This window comes from Diceros bicornis, chromosome 32, assembly GCF_020826845.1.
Source record: "Diceros bicornis minor isolate mBicDic1 chromosome 32, mDicBic1.mat.cur, whole genome shotgun sequence".
NCBI lineage: Eukaryota > Metazoa > Chordata > Mammalia > Perissodactyla > Rhinocerotidae > Diceros > Diceros bicornis.
Window position 1 is genome coordinate 18,566,544 of NC_080771.1, and position 23,105 is coordinate 18,589,648.

Here is a 23,105-nt window from a genome sequence, read left to right on the forward strand (position 1 = left end):
ATGGATCCCGAAGACACCAAGGTACCTTCAGGGGGCTTGCCACACCCGGAGCAACCCTAGGCGCGTCCGGTACGCTCAGTGTGTTCCGCACATCCGGCGCGCCCCGTGCGTTCGGTGCGATCCACACGGCATCCAGGACCCGGTGCGCACACCGCACCCTCCAGAACGCCGACGGCACGCCTACGCCAGACGTCGGTCAAACACCAAGTGTCCCACACAGCAAAGGCGGCGGCCGTCCAAAAGCGCGCCGAGGGCCGGGCCAAAGTCCTGCCCAAATTCAGGGACAGCTTCAAGCATTTTTTTCTTCTCACCCACTGGAGCGTTGAAGATCCTGAGGCTGGTGAGCAGAGAGAGCTGGGACCCGGCTGGGTGGCTGCAGGGCGGATGCGGCCTAAGGGGGGAGTGATTTCCCCGGGTGCCACCTCGGGAAAGCTTCCCTAATTCCCTTTGCCAGGCACCTCTGTTTTGCCTCACCCTTTCTCCCCTTCTCCCCTTACCCCTCCCATGCACTCAACGCTTACTACTAAATTTGGCCTTTTTTTCCCCTTTTTATATTTCTCAGTTTTCTCTTCACAAAGGGAATTAGGGAAGCAAGGAAGGTAATAGCAGAAATGTGTAAATTAGCCAACAAAAATAATAGAACTGACCGATAAAATTGATAAACCACTGGCCAATATAACAGGGAAAAAGCGGGAAAGAGAGGACATATATTTAAAGCTAAAAACCAGAAAGGGAAAATAATCACAAACCCCAATGAAACTGAAAGGATCCACAAGAGTACTTTGCAAAACAAATTTGAATTGGATGAAACAGTTGATTTTCTAGGAAAATATAAATTACCAAAACTGATCCCAGAATAGAGAAAAACCTCAACAGACCAATATAAACAGGGAAGAAAATGAGATCTTATCAAATGAGTATCTTTCAAAAATTTATCAGTCCCAGACTTTTTCACAGGTTAACTCAAACCTTCATGGGATGTAATTCTAATACTATTCAAAGTTTTTCAAAGACTAGAGAAAGAAGAAACACTTCTAAACTATTTTTACAAAGTCAGTATAACACTGATATCAAAACCTGACCAAGTTCAGAAAAAGAAAATTTCACTCATATCAAAGCAACAAGTATTAATATATTAGCAGAAAATATTCAATACTTTTTTTAAAACACCATGAAGAAGAAACATAAGGATGATTCAATATTAGGACTCTATTAAACTAATTCACCATATTATAAGTAAAAGGGGAAAAAATTAGATTATATCAAATAGGGTACAGAACACATTTGACAAAATTCAACATTCATTTCTGATTGCCAAAATAAAAAGGAAGAAGAAGAAGAAAGAGACCAGTAAAACAGGAATACATAGATATTTCATTGACATTATAAAAATGAACCCGAAAGTCAGCATCATATATAATTAAACGTCAGAGGTATTCCCATTAAAATAAGGAACAAAGAGGATGCCCACTATCAACACTGTTATTCAATATTTTTCTGGAACCACTAGTCATCACAATTAGACAGGAAAAAGAAATAAGTAAGAACATTTGAAAAGAAGATGCAAAATATATCATTTCTTTCAGCTGATATGATCATATATCTAAAAAACTCAAAATCAACTAGAAAACAATTTAGAACAAGATCATTTCTACAAACTCACTTACCTTTACATCCACTAACTCTCTACATTTAGTAGAAATGAGCAGTCACTTAAAATTGAAGAAAATATTTCTCTTTACAATAGCAATCAAAGTGATAAAATTAAGTAAAATAAATTTGAAAGACCTATATGAAGAAAACTTTTTAAAATTCTATTGAGAGATATTTAAAAACCACTAAAATAACTGGAAAGACATACTCTGCTCTTGAATGATAAGACTAAATTTTGTAATCTTTCCAAATTATAAGTTAAATGAAATCCCAATTAAAATACCAACAGGCTTAGTCTGGGGAACTTGACCAAGACAAACACAGAAGACATAATCTGAGAATGAGCACTGAAAGGGGAACTAGGCCAGACAGTCACACAGTATAAAACGAATTGCCTGTAATTTCAAAAGTACTGGAGAAGAAATCAGCAACTCAGTGGAAAAGAACAGTCTCAAAAGAGACCTGAATACATCTGAGAATTTAGTATATGATAAAGATTGAATTTCAGATCAGTGGGGAAAATCATGGTGTTTCCCAGTAAATGATGTTGGGATAATCAGCAGCTGTTTGGAAAGAAGGAAAGCTGGGCTCTACCCACTCTTTCTATCAAAATCAGTATGTATGTACTCTACTTTACCTGTATATACATATTCTTTCTGGTATGAAATATACACTGTTAACAGTGGTTACTTTTAAGGAGATAGACTAGGGTTGGGTTGAGGGAGGAGAAAGAAACTGACGTTATTTTTTACCTTTCTATACTTGTGCATTTTTATTATTTGCGTGTATTGTTTCATTTCTTAAAAATATAAGAAATTTTAAACAATAAAATTTATGTGCAAAGCAATAAAGGCAATTGTAATATAATCAGATTTACATTCTGATAATTTATGGGTTTTTTTTTTTTTTTAAAGCCCATGTGCATTAAAAAATATCCTGTTTCTTTTATTGCAGGGTCTTCTCATAGGAGCATTAGCTTGTTTCATCACTGCCACAGCCCATGAGTCGTATATAGCAATCACAATTCTGGAAATCTGCATCGTTCTTTTTTTTATTCTATCATATATGCTAACCCTTCACCACTTGGTGACTTATTTAGATTGGCCCTTACTAGTAAGTGTTCATTTTCATAATTTGAATATAAGTTTCACCCTCAGCCCCAGAGTAAAGGCTCTCCTCAAGTGAAAACAACAGAGCTGTCTCTCTGGACAAGGACATGGCTGAGCTGTGACAGTGGGGTGTTGCCCTAGTCCCAGGGGAGAAACTAGCCTAATACCCAGAAAGATTCCTTGGCCCCTCTATCTGCAGGACAACCAACACACACACCTACTTCCATCTCATTATGGCACTGAGCACATGGTACTTTTCAGCTTGTCCTAAGGAAAATTTTAATTAGTATATTCAGTAGGTAAACATACTACTCACCTATTGCTTGTTAAACAGCATATGCTTCTGCTTTTCAAACAGCACCCTCTCTAACAGATTATAAACATCCCCCCCCACACAAGCAAGAGTCGACATGGCAGAAAATTGTCATGCATACCCTGAAAGATTGCAGGAGTCAACATTTTCATGTGTGTTAAGGGTCCATATCCCGAATGGGTGCCATATGATGGAGTATTCAGGAAAAGACATCGCATAGCCTTCTTCAGTAACAGTTTCCAGAATTTCATATTCTTTACTAACTGAAAAATTCCCAAAGCTAATCCCTCAAGTCTCAAATCCTATTTATTGTGGAGCCTGAGGCTCTGCATCCTTAGAGACTAGAACTACAGTTTTGCCCAGATACAGACATAGGCCCAGTTCCTGGCCCTTACTAGCTGTGTGAACTTGAGCCTCAGTTTCCCCATCTAGGAAACTCAGTGAAGGAAAAATGTAATGATAATAACTGCCTCATAGGGTTCCTATAACATTTAAACGTGTTTAAAGCAAATAATAGCACAAAACCTGGCACCAAGTTAACATTCACTACAGTGTCCATCAGATCCCATAAGGTATTTGGGTGGCTTTTATCATTTTATCTTGCATTGTGAACAATCCTAACTCCAAGCTCAGGCCTCTTCCACATCCCACTTCCTTATAGTATTTTTTTCTAACCTTAAGGTAGGATTGGTTGCTATTAAACTAAAACTCAAAATATTTTCAAGTATGTGAGAGATTTTCTGAAAAGGTTGCTGAGCTCTCTCTGTCCCACAGAGTGCTGAGCAACAGGAAGCAGAAAAAGCAAAATCTGAGCAACTTTAATTGGACATATGGAAGACCCTCTTAGTTATGGAGACCTATAACCATGGAGAGGTTTCTGAGGGGAAACTAAAATCTCTGTCCATGGGAATTTTCAAGAGGGGAAGGTAAAGTAACTGTTTTTTGAGCACATACCATGTGCCAGATACTTTTTCACATATATTACCTTCTTTAATGCTCACAACAACCCTGGTGAGGTTGTAGTCATCCCCCACGCCCCATTTAACAGATGAGAAAATTGGATTAAAGAGATTAAGTTACCATGGTCCTATGCAGGCACAAGGAAACGCAGATTTGAGCCCAGGTCTATCTGACTCTAAAGCCCAGACTCTTTCCAGACTTTATGCCCTATTACTTTGTGATGGTTTCTCTATCTCCACACTCCCTAAGTCTTTGTCCTGAGAGTCTCTAAATTTCTGTTCTCTGTAACTTCTGTTTCCTCATGATTTCCCTAAAATATAGAGCCAAAGGTGAATGGATTATCCTGGGGATGTGTACAGGCCCTTAGGGGTGGGTGACTGAGGGTTCCACAGCCCCAAGGTCAGAGCTGTGGTCAGGAGGACCAGAGCCCCCTGCAAAAAGATCCATTGCCACAAAGCTGGAGAGCGCCTCGAGGCATCATGCTCTGATGTAGGGTCCAGGGGGAGTGGCCAGGAGGTGTCTGAGACAGAGGCAAGAGCTGGGGTCTCCTAAGCATGACCATGAAGGTCCTGTGAGAGGAGCTGCTCTCACAGGGGTCACAGGCAGCCCCAGCTTTTGTAGAGTTGCAGGCCTTTGGTCAACTCTGATAAAGCCAGGCCCCCTTTCACTACCTCTGTCCTAGGGTGAGAACATTCTCTTTTCTTCGGATAGCTATGGGAGCCCAGAGTGTGATTCAGAGCGCCTGCCTTTTTCTTGCTCCTGTCCTCCAGGGTGCGGGCCAGGGTCTCGAAGCACGTGGACATGCCTGGTGAGCTCCCAGGAGCTGTCTTACCAAGAAGGTTGCCCCGTTATTCTGATGCTCAACTACCTAGCAGTACTAAGAAACCACATACTAACAAACACAGTTGGTCAGATGTGAGTGATTTAATTGACTTGGAAGGTTTTTTAAAAAACCATCAAAACAGGATCCAAAATGGTGTTTTCTTCTCCTAGCCTGTCCCTTCCTTTCTAATCTGCCCTTTCAGATCCTGTAAGATGAAGGACATGTACATATAAGATTGCTCAGAGGGGTAAATAGCTACCACTGGGTGATAATAAGGAGGCCTTGGTACAGCAGGAAATGTGCTGGTTTAGTGACAGTATTGGTGCCCAGGAGGTGACTACTTGATGCTTCAGGGAGGAGGTGGACTTGCAGAATTGTTGGCATCAAGCTACAGAAGTCACTTGGGATCTTATCGAATAGTCAGCCTGGGAAGCCAGAGAACACATGGCCTATTTCATACTGTAACTGTTTTTAGGGTTCTGCATAGGCTCAATGGCTTGCCCACACACTAGAGGTATTCAGCATGCACAGGTGCCACTTTCTTTCAGCCCTTCTTTCCAGGCAAGATGGTTTGGTGCCCAGATGGTATAGGATTATGGTAAGGAGTACTGATTTTAAGTGGCTATCTCCTTAACGGCTCACACAAGGAAAGAGTTCCTTCTTACCTTATTCTCATTCTTGTTTGGCAAGGGGCTAAGGGTAAAAGTCCCCAGCAGGGAGATAGCAAGTCTGATAAATAAGGGCTTCAGACCCTCAGCAAGGCAGCATCAAAGAGTACTGGCCTCAGATACAGATGGCCTGCTGAGATCTGTGGGCTCTGGGACCATATTTTGGCAGGGCCTCCACTGGAGGGATCGTGGAGCCTGGGCTTGGGGACCCACACCCCAGGCTCATTTGCAGCTTCTCACCTCTCACAGCTTTCCTCACTCCTCCCATGGTGGGCTCTCTGTCTGCATTTTCAGACTTCATTATCCATTTTACCCACCCTAGTCTAATGTCATCTGTCAACATACCCAAGAAAAATATGAACTGTAATTATTGTCTTCTGAATAGCCCGTATTTTTTTATTGATGTTTTAATAGTTTATAACATTGTGAAATTTGGGGTTGTACATTTTTGTTTGTCCATCACCATATATATGTCTCCCTTCACCCCTTGTGCCCACCCCCCACCCCCACTGCCCCTGGTAACCACAATACAGTTTTCTCTGTCCATGTGTTGGTTTATATTCCACATATGAGTGAGATCATACTGTGCTTGTCTTTCTCTTTCTGGCTTATTTCACTTAACATAATACGCTCCAGGCCCATCCATGTTGTTGCAAATGGGACGATTTTGTCTTTTTTTATGGCTGAGTAGTATTCCATTGTGTATATATACCACATCTTCTTGATCCAGTCATCAGTCGAGGGACACTTAGGTTGCTTCCACTTCTTGTCTATAGTGAATAATGCTGCAATGAACTTAGGGGTGCATAAGCCTCTTTGGATTGTTGATTTCAGGTTTGTTGGATAGATTCCCAGTAGTGGGATAGCTGGATCATAGGGTATCTCTATTTTTAATTCTTTGAGGAATCTCCATACTTGTTTTCCATAGAGGCTGCACCAGTTTGCACTCCCATCAGCTGTGTATGAGGGTTCCTGTTTCTCCACATCCTCTCCAACATTTGTTGTTTTTTGTCTTGGTGATTTTAGCCATTCTAACAGGCGTGAGGTGATATCTTAGTGTTGCTTTGATTTGCATTTCCCTGTTGATTAGTGATGTTGAGCATCTTTTCATGTGCCTATTGGCCATCTGTATATCTTCTTTGGAGAAGTATCTGTTCACTTCCTCTGCCCATTTTTTGATCGGGTTGTTTGTTTTTTTGTTGTTCAGTTGTGTGAGTTCTTTATATATTATGGAGATTAACCCCTTGTCAGATATATGTTTTTCAAATATTTTCTCCCAGCTGGTGGGTTGTCTGTTCATCTTGATTCTGGTTTCATTTGTCTTGTAGAAGCTCTTTAATCTGATAAAGCCCCACTTGCTTATTTTTTCTTTAGTTTCCCGGGTCCGGGTAGGCATGTCATCTGAAAAGATTGCTTTAAGACCAATGTCAAATAGCGTGTTGCCTATATTTTCTTCTATGAGTTTTATAGTTTCAGGTCTCACCTTCAGATCTTTGATCCATTTTGAATTAATTTTTGTGAATGGCGATAGCAAATGGTCCACTTTCATTCTTTTGCATGTGGCTGTCCAGTTTTCCCAGCACCATTTATTGAAGAGACTTTCCTTTCTCCATTGTATGTTCTTAGCTCCTTTGTCAAAAATTAGCTGTCCATACACATGTGGTTTTATTTCTGGGCTTTCAGTTCTGTTCCATTGATCTGTGTGTCTGTTTTTGTACCAGTACCATGCTGTTTTGATTACTATTGCTTTGTAGTATGTTTTGAAGTCAGGGATTGTGATGCCTCCAGCTTTGTTCTTTTTTCTTAGGATTGCTTTAGCTATTCGGGGTCTTTTGTTGCCCCATATGAATTTTAGTATTCTTTTTTCTATTTCCATGAAGAATGTCATTGAGATTCTGATTGGGATTGCATTGAATCTGTAGATTGCTTTAGGTAATAAAGACATTTTAACTATGTTTAGTCTTCCAATCCATGTGCGTGGGATGTGTTGCCATTTCTTTATGTCATCACCGATTTCTTTCAATAATGTCTTGTAGTTTTCATTGTATAGGTCTTTCAACTCCTTGGTAAGATTTTTTCCTAGATATTTTATTCTTTTTGATGCAATTGTAAATGGTATTATCTTTTTGAGCTCTCTTTCTGTTAGTTCATTGTTAACATACAGAAATGCAACTGATTTTTGTAGATTGATTTTTGTACCCTGCGACTTTGCTGTAGTTGTTGATTATTTCTAATAGTTTTCCAACGGATTCTTTAGGGTTTTCTATATATAAAATCATGTCATCTGCAAATAGTGAGAGTTTCACGTCTTTGTTGCCTATTTGGGTTCCTTTTATTCCTTTTTCTTGCCTAATTGCTCTGGCCAAAACCTCCAGTACTATGTTGAATAAGAGTGGTGAGAGTGGGCAGCCCTGCCTCGTTCCTGTTCTCAGAGGAATGGCTTTCAGTCTTTCCCCATTGAGTATGATGTTGGCTGTGGGTTTGTCATAAATAGCCTTTATTATGTTGAGGTACTTTCCTTTTATACCCATTTTGTTGAGAGTTTTTATCATAAATGGATGTTGGATCTTGTCAAATGCCTTCTCTGCATCTATTGAGATGACCATGTGGTTTTTATTCTTTGTTTTGTTGATGTAGTGTATCACGTTGATTGATTTGCAGATGTTGAACCATCCCTGCGTCCCTGGTATAAATCCCACTTGATCATGGTGTATGATCTTTTTAATGTATTGCTGTATTCGGTTTGCCAATATTTTGTTGAGGATTTTTGCATCTATGTTCATCAGCGATATTGGCCTGTAATTTTCCTTCTTTGTATTGTCTTTGTCTGGCTTTGGTATCAGGGTGATGTTGGCCTCGTAGAATGAGTTAGGAAGTGTTCCATCTTTCTCTATTTTTTGGAATAGTTTGAGAAGGATGGGTATTAAATCTTCTTTGAATGTTTGGTAAAATTCACTGGAGAAGCCATCTGGTCCTGGACTTTTATTTTTTGGGAGGTTTATGATTACTATTTCAATCTCTTTACTTGTGATTGGTCTATTCAGATTCGCCATTTCTTCTTGGTTCAGTTTTGGGAGGTTGTATGAGTCTAAGAATTTATCCATTTCTTCTAGATTGTCCAATTTGTTGGCATATAATTTCTCATAGTATTCTCTTATAATCCTTTGTATTTCCGTAGTATCCATTGTAATTTCTCCTCTTTCATTTCTAATTTTATTTACTTGAGCCTTTTCTCTTTTTTCCTTAGTAAGTCTGGCTAAGGGTTTGTCAATTTTGTTTATCTTCTCAAAGAACCAACTCTTTGTTTCATTAATCCTTTCTACTATTTTTTTTTTTTTGGTCTCAATTTCATTTATTTCTGCTCTGATTTTTATTATGTCTCTCCTTCTCCTGACTTTGGGCTTTGTTCTTCTTTTTCTAGTTCTGTTAGGTGTAATTTAAGGTTGCTTATTTGAGCTTTTTCTTGTTTGTTAAGGTGGGCTTGTATCATGAATAGCCCATATTTTTAACACTTCTACATTGTAAAAAATATTATCCAGTATGGTCAGAGAAACTGAGTTCTGGTCAAGCAGATGTTTTTGCCAATAGAAAGCAATTTTTTTTTAAAGGAACATAATAAACATATTTTAAATTAAAACTATAGAAATGATGATTCCCAAACTACCAGCAATAGCTTTACATTTATAAGTAAGAAGTATCAGCTTTAGAATGTCCCCTTCAAATAAGATTAATGAAAAACAACAGTTCTGATGATTTCTGATCAGGCTCTGCCATGTGTTTGAAGAACTCCAGGCACAAATGGAATCAATGAAAGTTGCAGTTAGGTGAATACCATATAATATTTATTGTAGATAAATACTTGTTACAAACACCACATTTTGTGAAACATTGTAAATGTTTAACTTTTTTTCTAATATTCAGTGATTTTTAAAAATAAGCATTCACCATTAAAGCATCTTTTTCTTTCCCAGTTATAATTCTATAAAATTGTATTTATCTCAGAGAACAGTTTGGGAGCTTTATGGAAAAATAATAGTCAAGTAACAAACCCATCTCTCATTTTAGTCAGAGGAGGCTACTTGAGTCAATAGGGTATTTAGTCAAATGGGAAAGAAAAAGATAATAAGTAAAGACAGCATTTATGGGGAAACCAGAAGTCCTACTGCACACGGCAAGGATTAGCTGCAATTTTGCCCCATTAGGGAAAACATATCTCTCTCTCTGTCAAAGATGAGGCCAACAAGAGGGTCTGTGTCTAAGGCAAAAGGGAGGGTGGTTAGTCAGGAGAAGGCCGTAGGGCACCCAAGTCAGACGGCTGAGAGTCATAGCCACTTACTGGCTGAGCAACCTCGTGCAAGTTGCTCACCCATCTGTAAACTGGCGATATTGAGAGTTTGTTGTGATAATCAAATGAGATCAAGTATTAACACCTTGGCACAGCACGTGACACATAGTAAGTGCTCAAGAAATGTGAGCTACAGTAGAAATGTTAGGTTCAAGGCAAACATTAGCTCTAAGGGAGAATTCAGGACAGTACTTCCTTACGAGTAAGGACCAGAGTAAACTATAACGTCCAGTAGTCCAACGAGGAGATGGAATTATGACAGGGAGTCAACAATTGGCTAGCAAGGCATAGTCTGCATTTGGTTTATTGTTATCATCATTATTAATGTGCTTTCATCCAAATTCTCAATGATCTATGACCATAGCTAATTAATTTTTATTTTAAAAAGTTTACATCCCACTTCTTAGTTGTAAGAGTCCTGATCACATCTTTGAATATCTTGGTTTACACAATCCTCAGATGCTAAGCTTCCTGCAACGCTGCACATCGCTGTAACTGCCGCACTGTGGGCAGACCTCTCCTCAGCCTACAGAACCCAGGTGGAACTTACCCCCAACCCTCACCAGCCCTGCTCCATGTCCCCCTTCCACTGTTACCTACCAGGCACCCAAATAATAGACATTAGTGCCCTTCCAAGAGGCAAGTCACATTCCATGATAGGGCTCCTTGCTCGCCAATTTTAACAGGAAGAATACCTGAGGTTTGCAGAAAGTTTACTATCTGTGCACATTTTGAGAGTAGATATCACAAATCTACATTTGGATGTACTCCCACTACCCACTAGATGCCAGGCATCTTATGTGATACTTCCAGATTCATTATGCCATTTAATCCTCTCATCAACCCAATGAATCCCAATCATTATCCCCATATTTAAAATTAGCATGTTGTCACAAAGGAGTGATAAAACATGCCCCAGGTCACACATCTAGGAATTGGCAGGCCAAAAGAGTTCATCAACAACAAACACTCTCACCTTATTTGTCCCATACCGTTTTGACCTTCCATGACCCATTCCACAGAAAATGCCAAAGATGGATGCTGCACTTCCAACCTAGGAGGACAGTTCATTTCCTTCTCATTTGAGTGTCCCTCATGGGAGGCAATAGTGAGTTGAGTTCTGACCCCACTCCTTGGCAGATATTCAACCTTAGGCGATTTAATCAACCTCTCTAAGCCTCTGTTACATCCTCTTAAAATGGGAATCATAACATCACTGACTTTGGAGGGTGTCTGTGAGGGTTAAATGAGATAACACTGGGAAATGTTGGCACACTGAAGAGGTCCACTAGAGCCATTATGATCTCATGTACTGATGGCAGGTCTCCTTGCTGTGTTTGGGCAAGTGTACCAAGGCTGAGAGACAGGCTGACACTACTAAGTCAAGCCACCAAGACTTAAAGACTTAAACTGTTCAAATTAGATATCTGGGCCATATTGTGGTTACATCACCCTAGGCTTTTGCCCCTCCCCATACACTAGTGCTACTGACTCAGTGAGTACCCTCTCTTCCATTATTGCTCCGCGACCAAAGCCCAGCCTCTGCTTATACTCAGGAGTGTGCCCACACCCGCTCATCCTCACCCTTTATCTAGCACACAAAGAAGCAGACTGGGCTAGCAGTTAAAGAACCCAGTACTGAAATCCTGAAAGGACACAAATAGCCTATAGATGTCAGGGCAGACTCAATTCTGGCCAGGTCTTAGAAAACAGCAAAAGTCAACAGCACAGGCATTCACTCCAAAATATCAGGTCTGCCCCTCTATGGGTTCCTACCTTCTTGGGATGTGTCAACCTATAGAACAAATATGACCCAACTTCCAGAGTATCGGTTCTACCTGCAGATTTGGGGGTGGAATTAAATCAGCAAAGTGCTAATCTAAAATGTTATTTTTATATTTTAAAAAAAGTGTATTATGGAATAGAATGCAGAATTTACATTAATTTAAAATACAAGACTTCAAAGAATCACATTTATGGAGGGCCAACTTGGACCGGGCCCCCAGACCTCTAGGTTTTTTCATGCTCACTTTCCTATGCCCTTTAAGAAAAGTCAGATGGGAAAGTTATCTGCTTTTTTTTTTTTTTTCTTTTTATGGTATTCTTTAATGAAATTAAACCCATTTCTGCTGACAAAGTCCTATCCAGGACCTTAAAATCACATAAACTCGCATCTCTGGAAGATGTGAGAATTATACTGCTGAGGGTTCCTCTTAATACTAATCAAAGGGAAAGTTTTAAACAGGATCCACCCTTAGATGGGCAATTGACCAATGTAAATATTTTATGAAATTACTTTTTCACGTAAAGTTGACAATTTTCAATTCTGTATTACAGGATCTTATCAACAGTCTCATTACAGCTGTGTTCCTTTTAATAGTTGCTGCCTTGGCGATACAAGAAAAGGAAAGAAGGCATTTATTCTATGTTGGAGGGGTAAGTAGAGGCCTTCATGACTCCGTTTAAGATCAGTATTTCAAGACTCTTTGAAAAGGGAAACTGTCAGACCATCGTTATTTCATTTACAGAACAACATCCCCCCACCACCCCTTCTCTTTCTTGCACTGACTTCTTCAGAACATGTGAAGTTGCACAAACTCTAAGCTTGTGAAAATCTTCATTCTAATACTCATTCTCCAAATAGGTACAAAAACAAGTCTGTTGAACCCCTTTGAGCATCGTACACACTATTTTTTGAAATGTTCCAACAAGATGTTCTTGTCTATACATAGGGCTTTGACTTTTCCGGACTAGAGAACTATATTTTAAAAGCACATGAAAAGAATGATTGTAAGGGGATAAAAATGCATTGTCACAAGTGAGTGCCCCAGACTATTTAGGGAAGAAGGGAGGAAGTTCCCAGCATGTGCCCCACACCAGGCGAAGCACACTCTGACTTGATCTTTACAACTCTCATTTTTACAGATATGGAAACTAAGATGAAATACCTTGCCCTGGGTCTCAAGGCTGGGATAAACTGGGGCTCAAATCCTCACCAGATGAAGAGCACAAGAAATGGCAGATGGAGGGGTGGGGGATGGGGAGGTGAGACGTTGGTTCAAGAAGTTGAGCGATGGGAACAGAAATTAATCCAGAAAAAAAAGTTTAAATTCTTTCAGTTCATTCCATATTAGTAAATATTTGTCAATCCCATTGGATTGTGCCAGGCCTGAGCTCAGTGTTGGGGATAGAGTCCCTTCCCTCCGAGGGAGCTCACAGATTAGCTAGGGCAAGACCTACCTAGGAAAAGTTCATTAAAGCAGCCAGGGAGTAAGTGACCATAAAGAGAAACATTCAAGACAGGCAGGAGCCCGGGAGCACCAGGAATCTCAGATGCTGTGGGCCACTGGTCCCCATCTGCTAACTCAGCCACCAAGCCTACTTCTACCTGCCACCCCTGGTCTCCGTTAATTCTTACCTGGATGGCAGAGCGCCCCACCCCACACTGGTCTCCCTGCTTTCAGCCTGGTTGTTCACTTTCCCTTAGCCTCATGGCTACTGCAAGTGGGCTTTCTGAGTCAGACACCTGACCTCTCTTCTTGATCAAGTCCCAGATCCTGCACCTCCCCAGCCTCAACTCTGCCCCTTCCCTCACCAGCTCCAGAGGTCTCTGCCACACCAGATTCCTTGGAAACTCCTTCCTGCCCTTTCAAACATAGTCCAAGAGTCCTTTCCACTGAGAGGCCTTCTCAGGACCCCACCCCTACCTGAAGCCCGGTAGGGCCAGTGCCCTTCTCTAGTCCTTTCCTGTTGCCTCAGGTTTCAGGCAAGGTCATTGTTGGCAGCAAAACCCACCACTTCCAAAATCCTCTTCTCTGGGAATGGCAGAATGGGCCGCAGCAGCCAGCTGGCCAGACACCAGAAGGCAGTGGAGGGTCAGAGGGGAACAGGAGGCTGCTCGCAGCCCGAGCCTGGTATGGAGATAGGGAAGACAGGTTGCTGCTGAGCTGCAAAATAACCCCACCTTTCCTTCCCACATATGGTCTTGTATCTGACAGTCCCTGTGTCTCACGGCGGCAATCGTGTGTCTCATCAGTGCGACTCTGGTCACCAAGAAGATGAGGAATGAGGTGAAAAAAGTTCTGGGAATCAAAATCGAAACTAGGCCCGTCCCCGCCCAAGCACCCACCCTGGCACCCTCACAGGCACCTTCAAAGACCCCTCGAAGACAACCACGCGAGCATCCTCAAAGGCACCCACGCGGGCATCCTCAAAGGCACCCACGCGGGCATCCTCAAAGGCACCCACGCGGGCATCCTCAAAGGCATCCGCACAGGCATCCTGGTAGACATAAGCGTCTGTGTCTCATCCCTCCCACCGCTGAGCTCGCATGCTGTCACCCCCTTCGGCCTACATGTGATCATAAAATCAGGGCTGCTAAGCCGGGAACACTTCTGCTTCCTCGTGTTGCCTTGTGTAAAAGTCGAGTTACATTTTCTTGCGCCTGCCAATGCTCCGAGGGGCGCTGGGTGCGGCTGCCCCAGGAGGCCATGGCCAGGGCCTTGACCCCGCCCTGGTCCCAGCCAACCGGATCCGAAGGCGGGAGCAGCGGCTACAGCCCTGGGGCCACCTTGCGAGGCCTCGCTAGACGGTGAGAGGAGCCCAGCGCGCAAGTGGGACCCCCGCGGTGGCCTGGAGGTGGGGCGAGGACTCTTGCGTGGAGGGTGGGCGGACCCGGTGGGCGGACCCGGCGGCCGTGGGTACCTGGAACCCGCTCTGGTGCTCGCGGAGAGCCCGGCCCGGCCCATCGTGCGCGCAGGGGAGACTCGCGTGGTGAGACGGGGCGCGCGCTGAAAGGGCCCCAGGCGTTGGCATTCGCTGGACTGGCCGTTGGCTGAGCGCGGCCCCTGAGCACGTCGGTGGGCGCCAGGCTCGCTCAAAGGCCAGGCCTGTCCGGGGACAGCAAGAGAGATTGGGCAGGCCGTGAGAACCTGAGAACTCCGCGCAAAGATGGCTGACAAAGGCAAAAAGCCCAAAGCGGATGCGGCGGCGGCGGCAGCGCCGGCGGCCCCAGCGCCGGGGGCAGCGCCGGCGGCCCCAGCACCGGGGGCGGCGCCCCCTCCTCCAGACAAGAAAGAGGAGGAGAAACCGAAGGAAAAGAAGGTGGAGCCCAAGGATGAAGTGGGCACGAGGAAAGGATGTCGCCGCTACAGGTGGGAACTCAAGGACAGCAATAGAGAGTTCTGGGTTATGGGGCACGCCGAGGTCAAGATCCTGAGCTTGGTAAGTTGAGCTGGTATCCCTGGTGGGGAGGGGGAGGCCAGGAGGGGGAGAGGGTGAAGGAGTGGGTTCCAGGGGGCTCCAGAGGGGCTCCAAGAGTCCGTGACAGCCCTTTGCAGTGGCTCAGGCGCATGTCTCCCGGCAGGGCTGCCTAATAGGTGCAATGGTAATGTTCACGGGGACCGTCGTGCACCCCCTCCTGACACTCGTCATCACCATGGAGGTTTCCGTCTTGTGCTTCTTCTTCATTATCCACACCTTCGCCATCCAGAGATACTTGCCCTTCATCCTGTGGCCCATTACTGTAAGTGAGGGGCGGTGGGGAGCGCCTGAGGCTGGTGTGCATTCAGGCGTGTCTTGGCACCTGGAAAGTGACTGAACAGAGAGATGCGCCTCGCCGCCCATATTTGTGCCCTGGGCATGGACTTAGCACCTTTGGGTGGGGCGGGGGCAGGGGCAGCTGAAGTTAGGTAGAAAAGGCTCTGTAAAAGCCCGGCTTGGGGACAGGGACCTCTTACTTACCTGGTGGTCAAGTGAAGAGGTCTTTGCTCTCCTGAAGCTTTGCTCTTTTTGGGAGGAGGGGACGCATAGCTACCAGCTATTCCTCCCAACCCCTGTTCCAGCTCACACCTGACTGGAGAGATCACCCCAGAAGGTACCCCATCCCCAGAATTCAAAAAAGAAAATCAATCTTCCCATAAATCAGTAAAATAGAATAAGGATTTTTTAAAAAAATCACTTCTAAAGCAGCTTTAGATCTCCAGTGACTATCCCTGTATAGAATGTTAAGCCCAGAAGGATGTTCAGCCCAAAGCAGTCATCCGTTGGAATGGAACTGAGCTGGGCAAGTTACCCAACCACTCCCAGCCTCTGTTTCCTCATCTGCAACATGAGGGCAGTACTAATCTCTGATGCGGTTGTACCTGAGGAGTAAATGTGCAGTGCTTGACCCCGTGCCTAAGTCCTCATGGACTTGAATCGCTGCCCATCACCTGTGTAATCACAGAGCACACCCACCTAACCCAAGGGCCCTGGTTCATTGCACATTCACAGCTTGCCTCCAGAACCCTGTGCTCACTGTTTCACTCACTTTACACATGAAATGGGCTCAGAATTGCCAAGTAACTTGCCCCTAGGTGGCAGAGAAAGGATGTGATCCCAGTTTTTGTCAGTAGAGTCTGAGTCTGTAACTACATGCTAACTTGCCTCCTTGTTAAAAGTTATTAGGGTCCAGTAGGGTGGGTGAGGACCCCTAGTATAGGGAGAAAGGAGAAGAGGGCCAAATAAGACTCTTGGGAAAGGGGTAAACAGAGGACAAAGTAACAGGATAGGCAGAGGACAAGTTTTCAGCCAAGGAGCTTGAGAAGATACTTTTAGTTCCAGCAAGATAAAAAAAATCAATGAACCCTGAAAATCCTCCTGCTGCACTTACCTAAAACTACTAGGGAAAATGTAACCACTATTGCTTTAACTGAATGGCTGAGCTGGCAAAAAAAAAAAAAAAAAAGAGACGGAAACACACAGGTGCCAGAAATGGAAAACAGGAGCCCTATCAAATAAGCTGCTGAAGTGTGTGTGGGAATAGCCCACAAAGTGTTATTCCAGGAGCCTAGGGTATGGGTTTTCACACACTCTCAAGTTAGGAGATGACACCTGGGTCCCAAGCACAGTGGGGATTTAGCACTGAGGACCCTGCCTAAGCCAGCACCTTGCAAAGACTGCACCCTTAGGGAAAACACCGACAAAGAAGACACCTTTCCCACACACAGAGGAACAAGAAAGCATGTTCAGCTCTGCCTGAGCTTTGAGTGGAAAAAACAAAAAAGATCACCTTGAGAAATAGAAACCTTGAGCCTGCACTTTGTACAGATTTGGTTTGAATTTTGGGGGGAGGGTAGAGGGTTGGGCGAAATAGGTGAGGGGGATTAACAGGTACAAACTTCCAGTTATAAAATAAAGTCATGAGGATGTAATATACAGCATAGGGAATATAGTCAATAGATGATTACTAGACTTATCATGGTGATCATTTCATAACGTATATACATGTAAAATCACTATGTTATACATCTGAAATAGTGTTGTATGTCAGCTATACTTCGATAAGAAAAAACTGTCAGAAGCAACTTTTTCAGAACTCTGGAATCTAATTTAAAAAACTTACAGCAAGCAGGGGAATGCTTAATGGAGAAAGAAAGAAGTTGTTGAATTTTGCTAAGAGAGCATTGTGGCATTTTAACTTATCCGCCTGCTGTCCCTCGCTCCCCAGCTTGTCAGTGGCCGTGAAGACAACTGCCCACATTCCTGGCCACATTCCTTGCAGAGGGAACAATACAGACCTTGTTTTCAAAGAATTATGGTTGTGTGTTTTGACCTGTCTGGTGGCTCCCTGAGGAATTGGCCCAGGGACTTGCCTTTGTTTCATCTGCCTCAGAGCTTTCTCAGGGCTGAAGCAGCCTCCTGGATAGCATTTGTCAAAAGCGTTTAAAGGCAAATGTACTAACCACAGTCACCTGGGGCAAGGGAAAACAGATGAGGCAAGCAGTAGACAGACCAGAAGTTTGGGAAGAAAGAGGCTGGAGGAGATACATAGGGGAATAAGAGCTTTGAAAAGCTCCCACATATACCAGGGAATCGAGATGGCCAAGCACATGCCCAGGGCTGGACACATGCTCAGAAAAGGCCCTAAGCTTTTACTTCTGACTAACCTTTAGGTACTGCACAAGTGGCAGGTGAAAACTAAGGGTTGTAAGCAGCCTGGACAAGTGTTGAAGGAGCGCCCCAACACAGAGCCAATCTGCAAAGATTGGTAGAATATTTTTTGTTTGTTTGTTTCCAGATATTTAAGGAAATCTCTGTCCAATCACTACCCGACCATTAAGCGAATGAAACAGAGCCTTCCTTGTCCACAAGAGAAAGAATACTGTCTTTCAAACAATAGTTTAGAAAGTCACTAAACATGCAAATGGCTACAGCTCACAACAAGCAGCAACAACAAACCCCAGGGAGGAGGGAGAATCTGGTTTCCAGAGTAACTACATTATAATATCCATAATGCTCAGTTTTCAGAGAATTATAAGGCATACAAAGAAATGAGGAAGTCTGGCCCATTCACAGGGAAAAAAATTAATAGAGACTGTCCCTAAGGAAGCCCAGATATTAGACTTACTAGACAAAAACTTTAAATCAACTGTCTGGAAAATGCTCAAAGAACTAATGGAAACCAGGAGAACAATTCATGAACAAATAGAGAATATCAGTAAAGAGAAATTATAAAAATGAACCAAATAGGAATTCTGTAGCTGAAAAGTAATATAACTGAAATGAGAAATTCACTAGAGTGGTTTAACAGCAGATTTGAGCAGGCAGAAGAATAAATGAGTAAAGTTGAAGATAGATCAATTGAGATTATCCAGTCTGAGGAACAGAAAGAAAAAAGAATGAAGAAAAAATGAACAGAGCAAAAGAGACCTGTGGGACACCATCAAGCATAACATATGCAGAGTCCCAAAAGGGGAAGAGAGAGAGAGAAAGGAGAAGAAAGAATATTTGAAGAAATAATAGCTAAAAACTTTCCAAATTTGATAAAAGATATGAATCTAGACATCCAAAAGACACTAAATAGGATAAACTCAAAGTGATCCACACTGAGACACATTATAATCAAACTGTCCAAAGATAAAGAGAAAGTCTTGAAAGTTGCAAGAGAGAAGCAACTCATTTTGTACAAGGGACCCTTAGTAAGATTAACAGCCAATTTCTTATCAGAAATTGTGGAGGCCTGAGGCAATGGAATGATGTACTTAAAGTCCTGAAAGAGGAAAAAAACTGTCAACCAAGAATTCTGTCCTTCAGATTTGCTACCTGTTATGAGTTGAATTGTGTCCCCTCAAAATATGTTGAAATCCTAACTCCCGGTAGCTGTGAATGTGACCTTATTTGTGGATGATCAAGTTAAGATGAAGTCATTAGAGTGGACCCTAATCCAATATGACTAATGTCTTTATAAAAAGGAGAAATTTGTGCCGGCCCCGTGGCTTAGCAGTTAAGTGCGCGCGCTCCGTTGCTGGCGGCCCGGGTTCGGATCCCGGGCGCGCACTGAGGCACTGCTTCTCCGGCCATGCTGAGGCTGCGTCCCACATACAGCAACTGGAAGGATGTGCAACTACGACATACAACTATCTACTGGGGCTTTGGGGGAAAAGAAAGAAATAAATAAAATTTAAAAAAAAGAGAGAAATTTGGACACAGAGATGGACATATGCAGAGGGAAGATGATATGAAGAGACACAGGAAGAAGATAGGAAGGCGAGACGAGCCAAGGAATGCCTGAAACTACCAGAAGCTAGAAGAGAGGCCTGGAACACATCATTCCCTTGCACCTTCAGAGGGAGCATGGCCCTGCCAACATCTTAATTTCAGACTTCTGGCCTCCAGAATTGTGAGACAATAAGTTTATGTTGTTCTAAGCCACCCAGTTGGTGGTACTTTGTTATGGTAACCTCAGGAAATGAATACAATATCCTTCAAAATTGAAATTATCCTTCAAAAATAACCATTCAAAAATGAAGGAGAAATTAAGACATTCCCAGATAAACTAAAGTTGAGGAGTTTGTTGCTAGTAGACCTGCCCTACAAGAAATGCCAAAGGGAGTCCTTCAGGCTAAAATGAGAGGACATTAGAAAATAACTGGAAGCCATAAAAGAAATAAAGAACATGGTAAAAGTAACTACATAGGTAAATATAAAAGCCAGTATTATTATATTTTGGGTTTATAGCTCCTCTTTTTTTTCTGATATGATTTAAAAGACAAATTTATGAAACAATAATCATAAATCTATGTTAATGGGCCACAATGTATAAAGACATAATTTGTGGTGATAACAGTAATGAGTTTTTGTGTACTATTGAAGCTAAGTTGGTATCAATTCAAGCTAGCTTGTTATATATTTAAGATATTAATTGTAACCCTAAGGTAACCACTAAGAAATTAACTTAAAAAGATGTAGAAAGGGAAATGAGAAAGGAATAAAATTGGTACATTACAAAAAATTAATCACAAAATAAGGCAGTAATAGAGGAATTGAGGAACAAAAAGATATGACATATAGAAAACAAATAGCAAAATGACAGAAATAAGTCCTTATCAGTAATTACTTTAAATGTACATGGATTAACTTAAATTAAAGAGTTGATTAAAAGTCAGGGATTATCAGAATAGATTTAAAAAACCATGTTCCTACTATATGAGGTTCACAGGAGACTCACTTTAGATCCAAAGATAGAAATAGGTTGAAAGTGAAAATGGAAAATACTCCTTGCAAACAGTAACCAAAAAACAGCTGAGGTGGCCATATCAAATTCAGATTTAATGTAAAACATGAATTCTCAAGAGGTACCAAGAAGAATAACACAGAATATTTTGGTTTAAATAAAAACAAAATCACACCTAGACATGTCATAGAGGCGCTGCTGATCGCCAGAGACAAAGGAAAAGTTTAAATCAAACCAACAGAAAAGATAATTTACCTTAAAAAAACAAACACTCGGGCTGGCCCCGTGGCTTAGCGGTTAAGTGCGCACACTCCGCTGCTGGCGGCCCGGGTTCGGACCCCGGGCGCGCACCGACACACCGCTTCTCCGGCCATGCTGAGGCCGCGTCCCACATACAGCAACTAGAAGGATGTGCAACTATGACATACAACTATCTACTGGGGCTTTGGGGGGAAAATAAATAAATAAATAAATCTTTAAAAAAAACAAACAAACACTCAAACTATTAGACTAACTTCATATTTTTCAAAAGCAATGACAGTGGCCGGAAAACAATGGAATAATTTATTTAAAGGGCTGAGGTGGAAAGGGTAAAATAAAGACATTTTTAGCTAAAGAATGAAAAAATTTCTTTTCACTGACCCTCGCTGAAAGAACTACTAAAAGATGTACTTCAGGAAGAAGGAAATTAAACCCAAAATAAATGTTTGCAATGTAAAAAAGGAACAGTAAGCAAAGAACCTAGTAAGCTTGCGGATTGACTTAAGTAAACATTAAGACAGAGGTTTTTTGGGTTTTTTTAAATATATTAATAGTTTATTTTGGGGAGAGACCACTAAAACAAGGTGGAACTAACGCAGTAGCAACACAATAACATGTAAGACCACGGTAGTGGTGTATGATAAGAATTAAAAGTCCTTGATTTTGGGGGGCATTTGGTAATAATATTAACATTAACGTGTTAAAACATAATGCTATATTCTGCTAAAGAGTAGAATTCCAGGATATATAACATCAAACCTGTTGAGGAGAAATGGTGAAAAGAGAATAAAGAGAGTTAACTCAATAAGGGAAAAGTAAAAAGGGATAAGTGTGGTATACGTTAAATAGAAAAAATAAAATGGTGGACATAAATCCAAATATATCAGAAATGATGACAAATATAAATGGACTATATTCCTCATTTAAAAGACAGAGGGGGCGGCCTGGTGGCATAGCGGTTAAGTCCACGAACTCCGCTTCGGCAGCCCGGGGTTTGCAGGTTCAGATCCCAGGCGCAGACTGGCATACCACTTGTCAAGCCATGCTGTGGCAGCGTCCCATATAAAGTAGAGGAAGATGGGCATGGATGTTAGCTCAGGGCTAATCTTCCTGACAAAAAATTAAAAACATAAAAGACAGAGGACTCTAAGAATAGATTTTTTTAATCCAGCAATACACTAAATTACAAAGCACATGGAGAAAGGTTTTAAGAGATAGAAAAAATAATAAGAGGAAACTACTAACTAAAAGAAAGCTAGCATAGCATTAATACCAGATTAAAACAATTTTATGTTTTAAAAAAAGTATATAAAGCGGATCACTACAGATAGCAATTCTGAACTTGTATGCACCTAACAATATAGCCCCAAAATATAAAAGACAAAAATGGACTTAATCATAAGGAAGAATTGACAAATAGCAGCCATAGTGGGACATTTAACATGCCTCCCTCAGTGATTAATAGCTTGATCCACTGACATATATAGAACGTACAGAACCCTACACTCAACAGTAACAGGCTATATATTCTTTAAAAGCACACTAGGAACAATCATAAAAATTATCCTCAATAAGAGCACAAAGCAAATGTAAACAAGTAACAAGGAAGTGATATCCTACAGACCACATTCTCTAACTTCAATGCAATATAATTAGAAATCAATTAGTAAAGTTTAACTAAATCCCCATATGTTTTCCCCAAACATATGGGGATTTAGTTATATGTAGTATTTGCCAATACTCCCTGTAGAATGCAGCTAAACAATTCAAATTCAAATCTATATAATTAGAAAAGAAGACAGAAAATTAACAATTCAAAGGTCTATCTCAAGATGGTACCTAAACAATGGAATTAAGAAGAAGGCAATACCAAAGATAAGAACTAAAATTAGTGAAATAGGAAACAAAGATGCATAGTGAGGACTAATAAAACCAAATATCTAGTTCTTTGAAAATACTAATAAAGTACATAGCCCTCAAGAAAAAAAAGAAGAGAGAAGAACAAAGAAAAATATTACTATAAAGGTCAAGAAGAGATTTTAAAGATCACCAGGAAAATATGAACTTTTATGCCAATAAATTAGAAAGTTTAGATAATAGTTAATTTCATAGAAAAAATATTACTTACAAAAATTGACTCAAAAAGAAATAGAAAAACAGGTTATAAAATAATTCATCCATGTTTTCATCTGGCACTTGTTTAATTTTTACATTTAAATCTTTTGATTCCTTTGGAGTCATTTTGGTCTATAGTGTGAACCATGGCTTCAGCTGTATATCCTGATAGCTATCCACTTGTTCCACCTTATCATTTGATTTATTCATTTACTGAATAGTATACCTTTTCCCCCACTGATTTGAAATGACATTTTTGTTAAGTGCTAAAATGTCATGTGCTTGGTTCATTTCTAGACTTTAACTTCAGTTACACTAGTCTGTGACTTTTTTCTTTCTTTAAAAATAAGGGTTTAGGGGGGC

At 41.6% G+C, this 23,105-nt stretch overlaps 2 protein-coding genes across 2 annotated transcripts in view; both read left to right on the forward strand.

Moving 5' to 3' along the window:
- Window positions 1–14,665, forward strand: LOC131395944 (CKLF-like MARVEL transmembrane domain-containing protein 2B). The gene is given in 7 exon segments (XM_058527712.1): window positions 1–21; window positions 190–297; window positions 299–340; window positions 2,608–2,766; window positions 12,209–12,307; window positions 13,870–14,063; window positions 14,395–14,665. Coding segments are annotated over 7 exon segments (894 nt in total).
- The window catches only part of CMTM2 (CKLF like MARVEL transmembrane domain containing 2), a 13,618-nt gene continuing 5,098 nt past the window's right edge, over window positions 14,586–23,105 (forward strand). Inside the window, exons 1-2 of the mRNA XM_058528623.1 lie at window positions 14,586–15,094; window positions 15,237–15,395. Coding sequence (XP_058384606.1) covers window positions 14,822–15,094; window positions 15,237–15,395 — 432 coding nt within the window. The 5' untranslated portion in view covers window positions 14,586–14,821. The remainder of the gene's footprint in view (window positions 15,095–15,236; window positions 15,396–23,105) is intronic.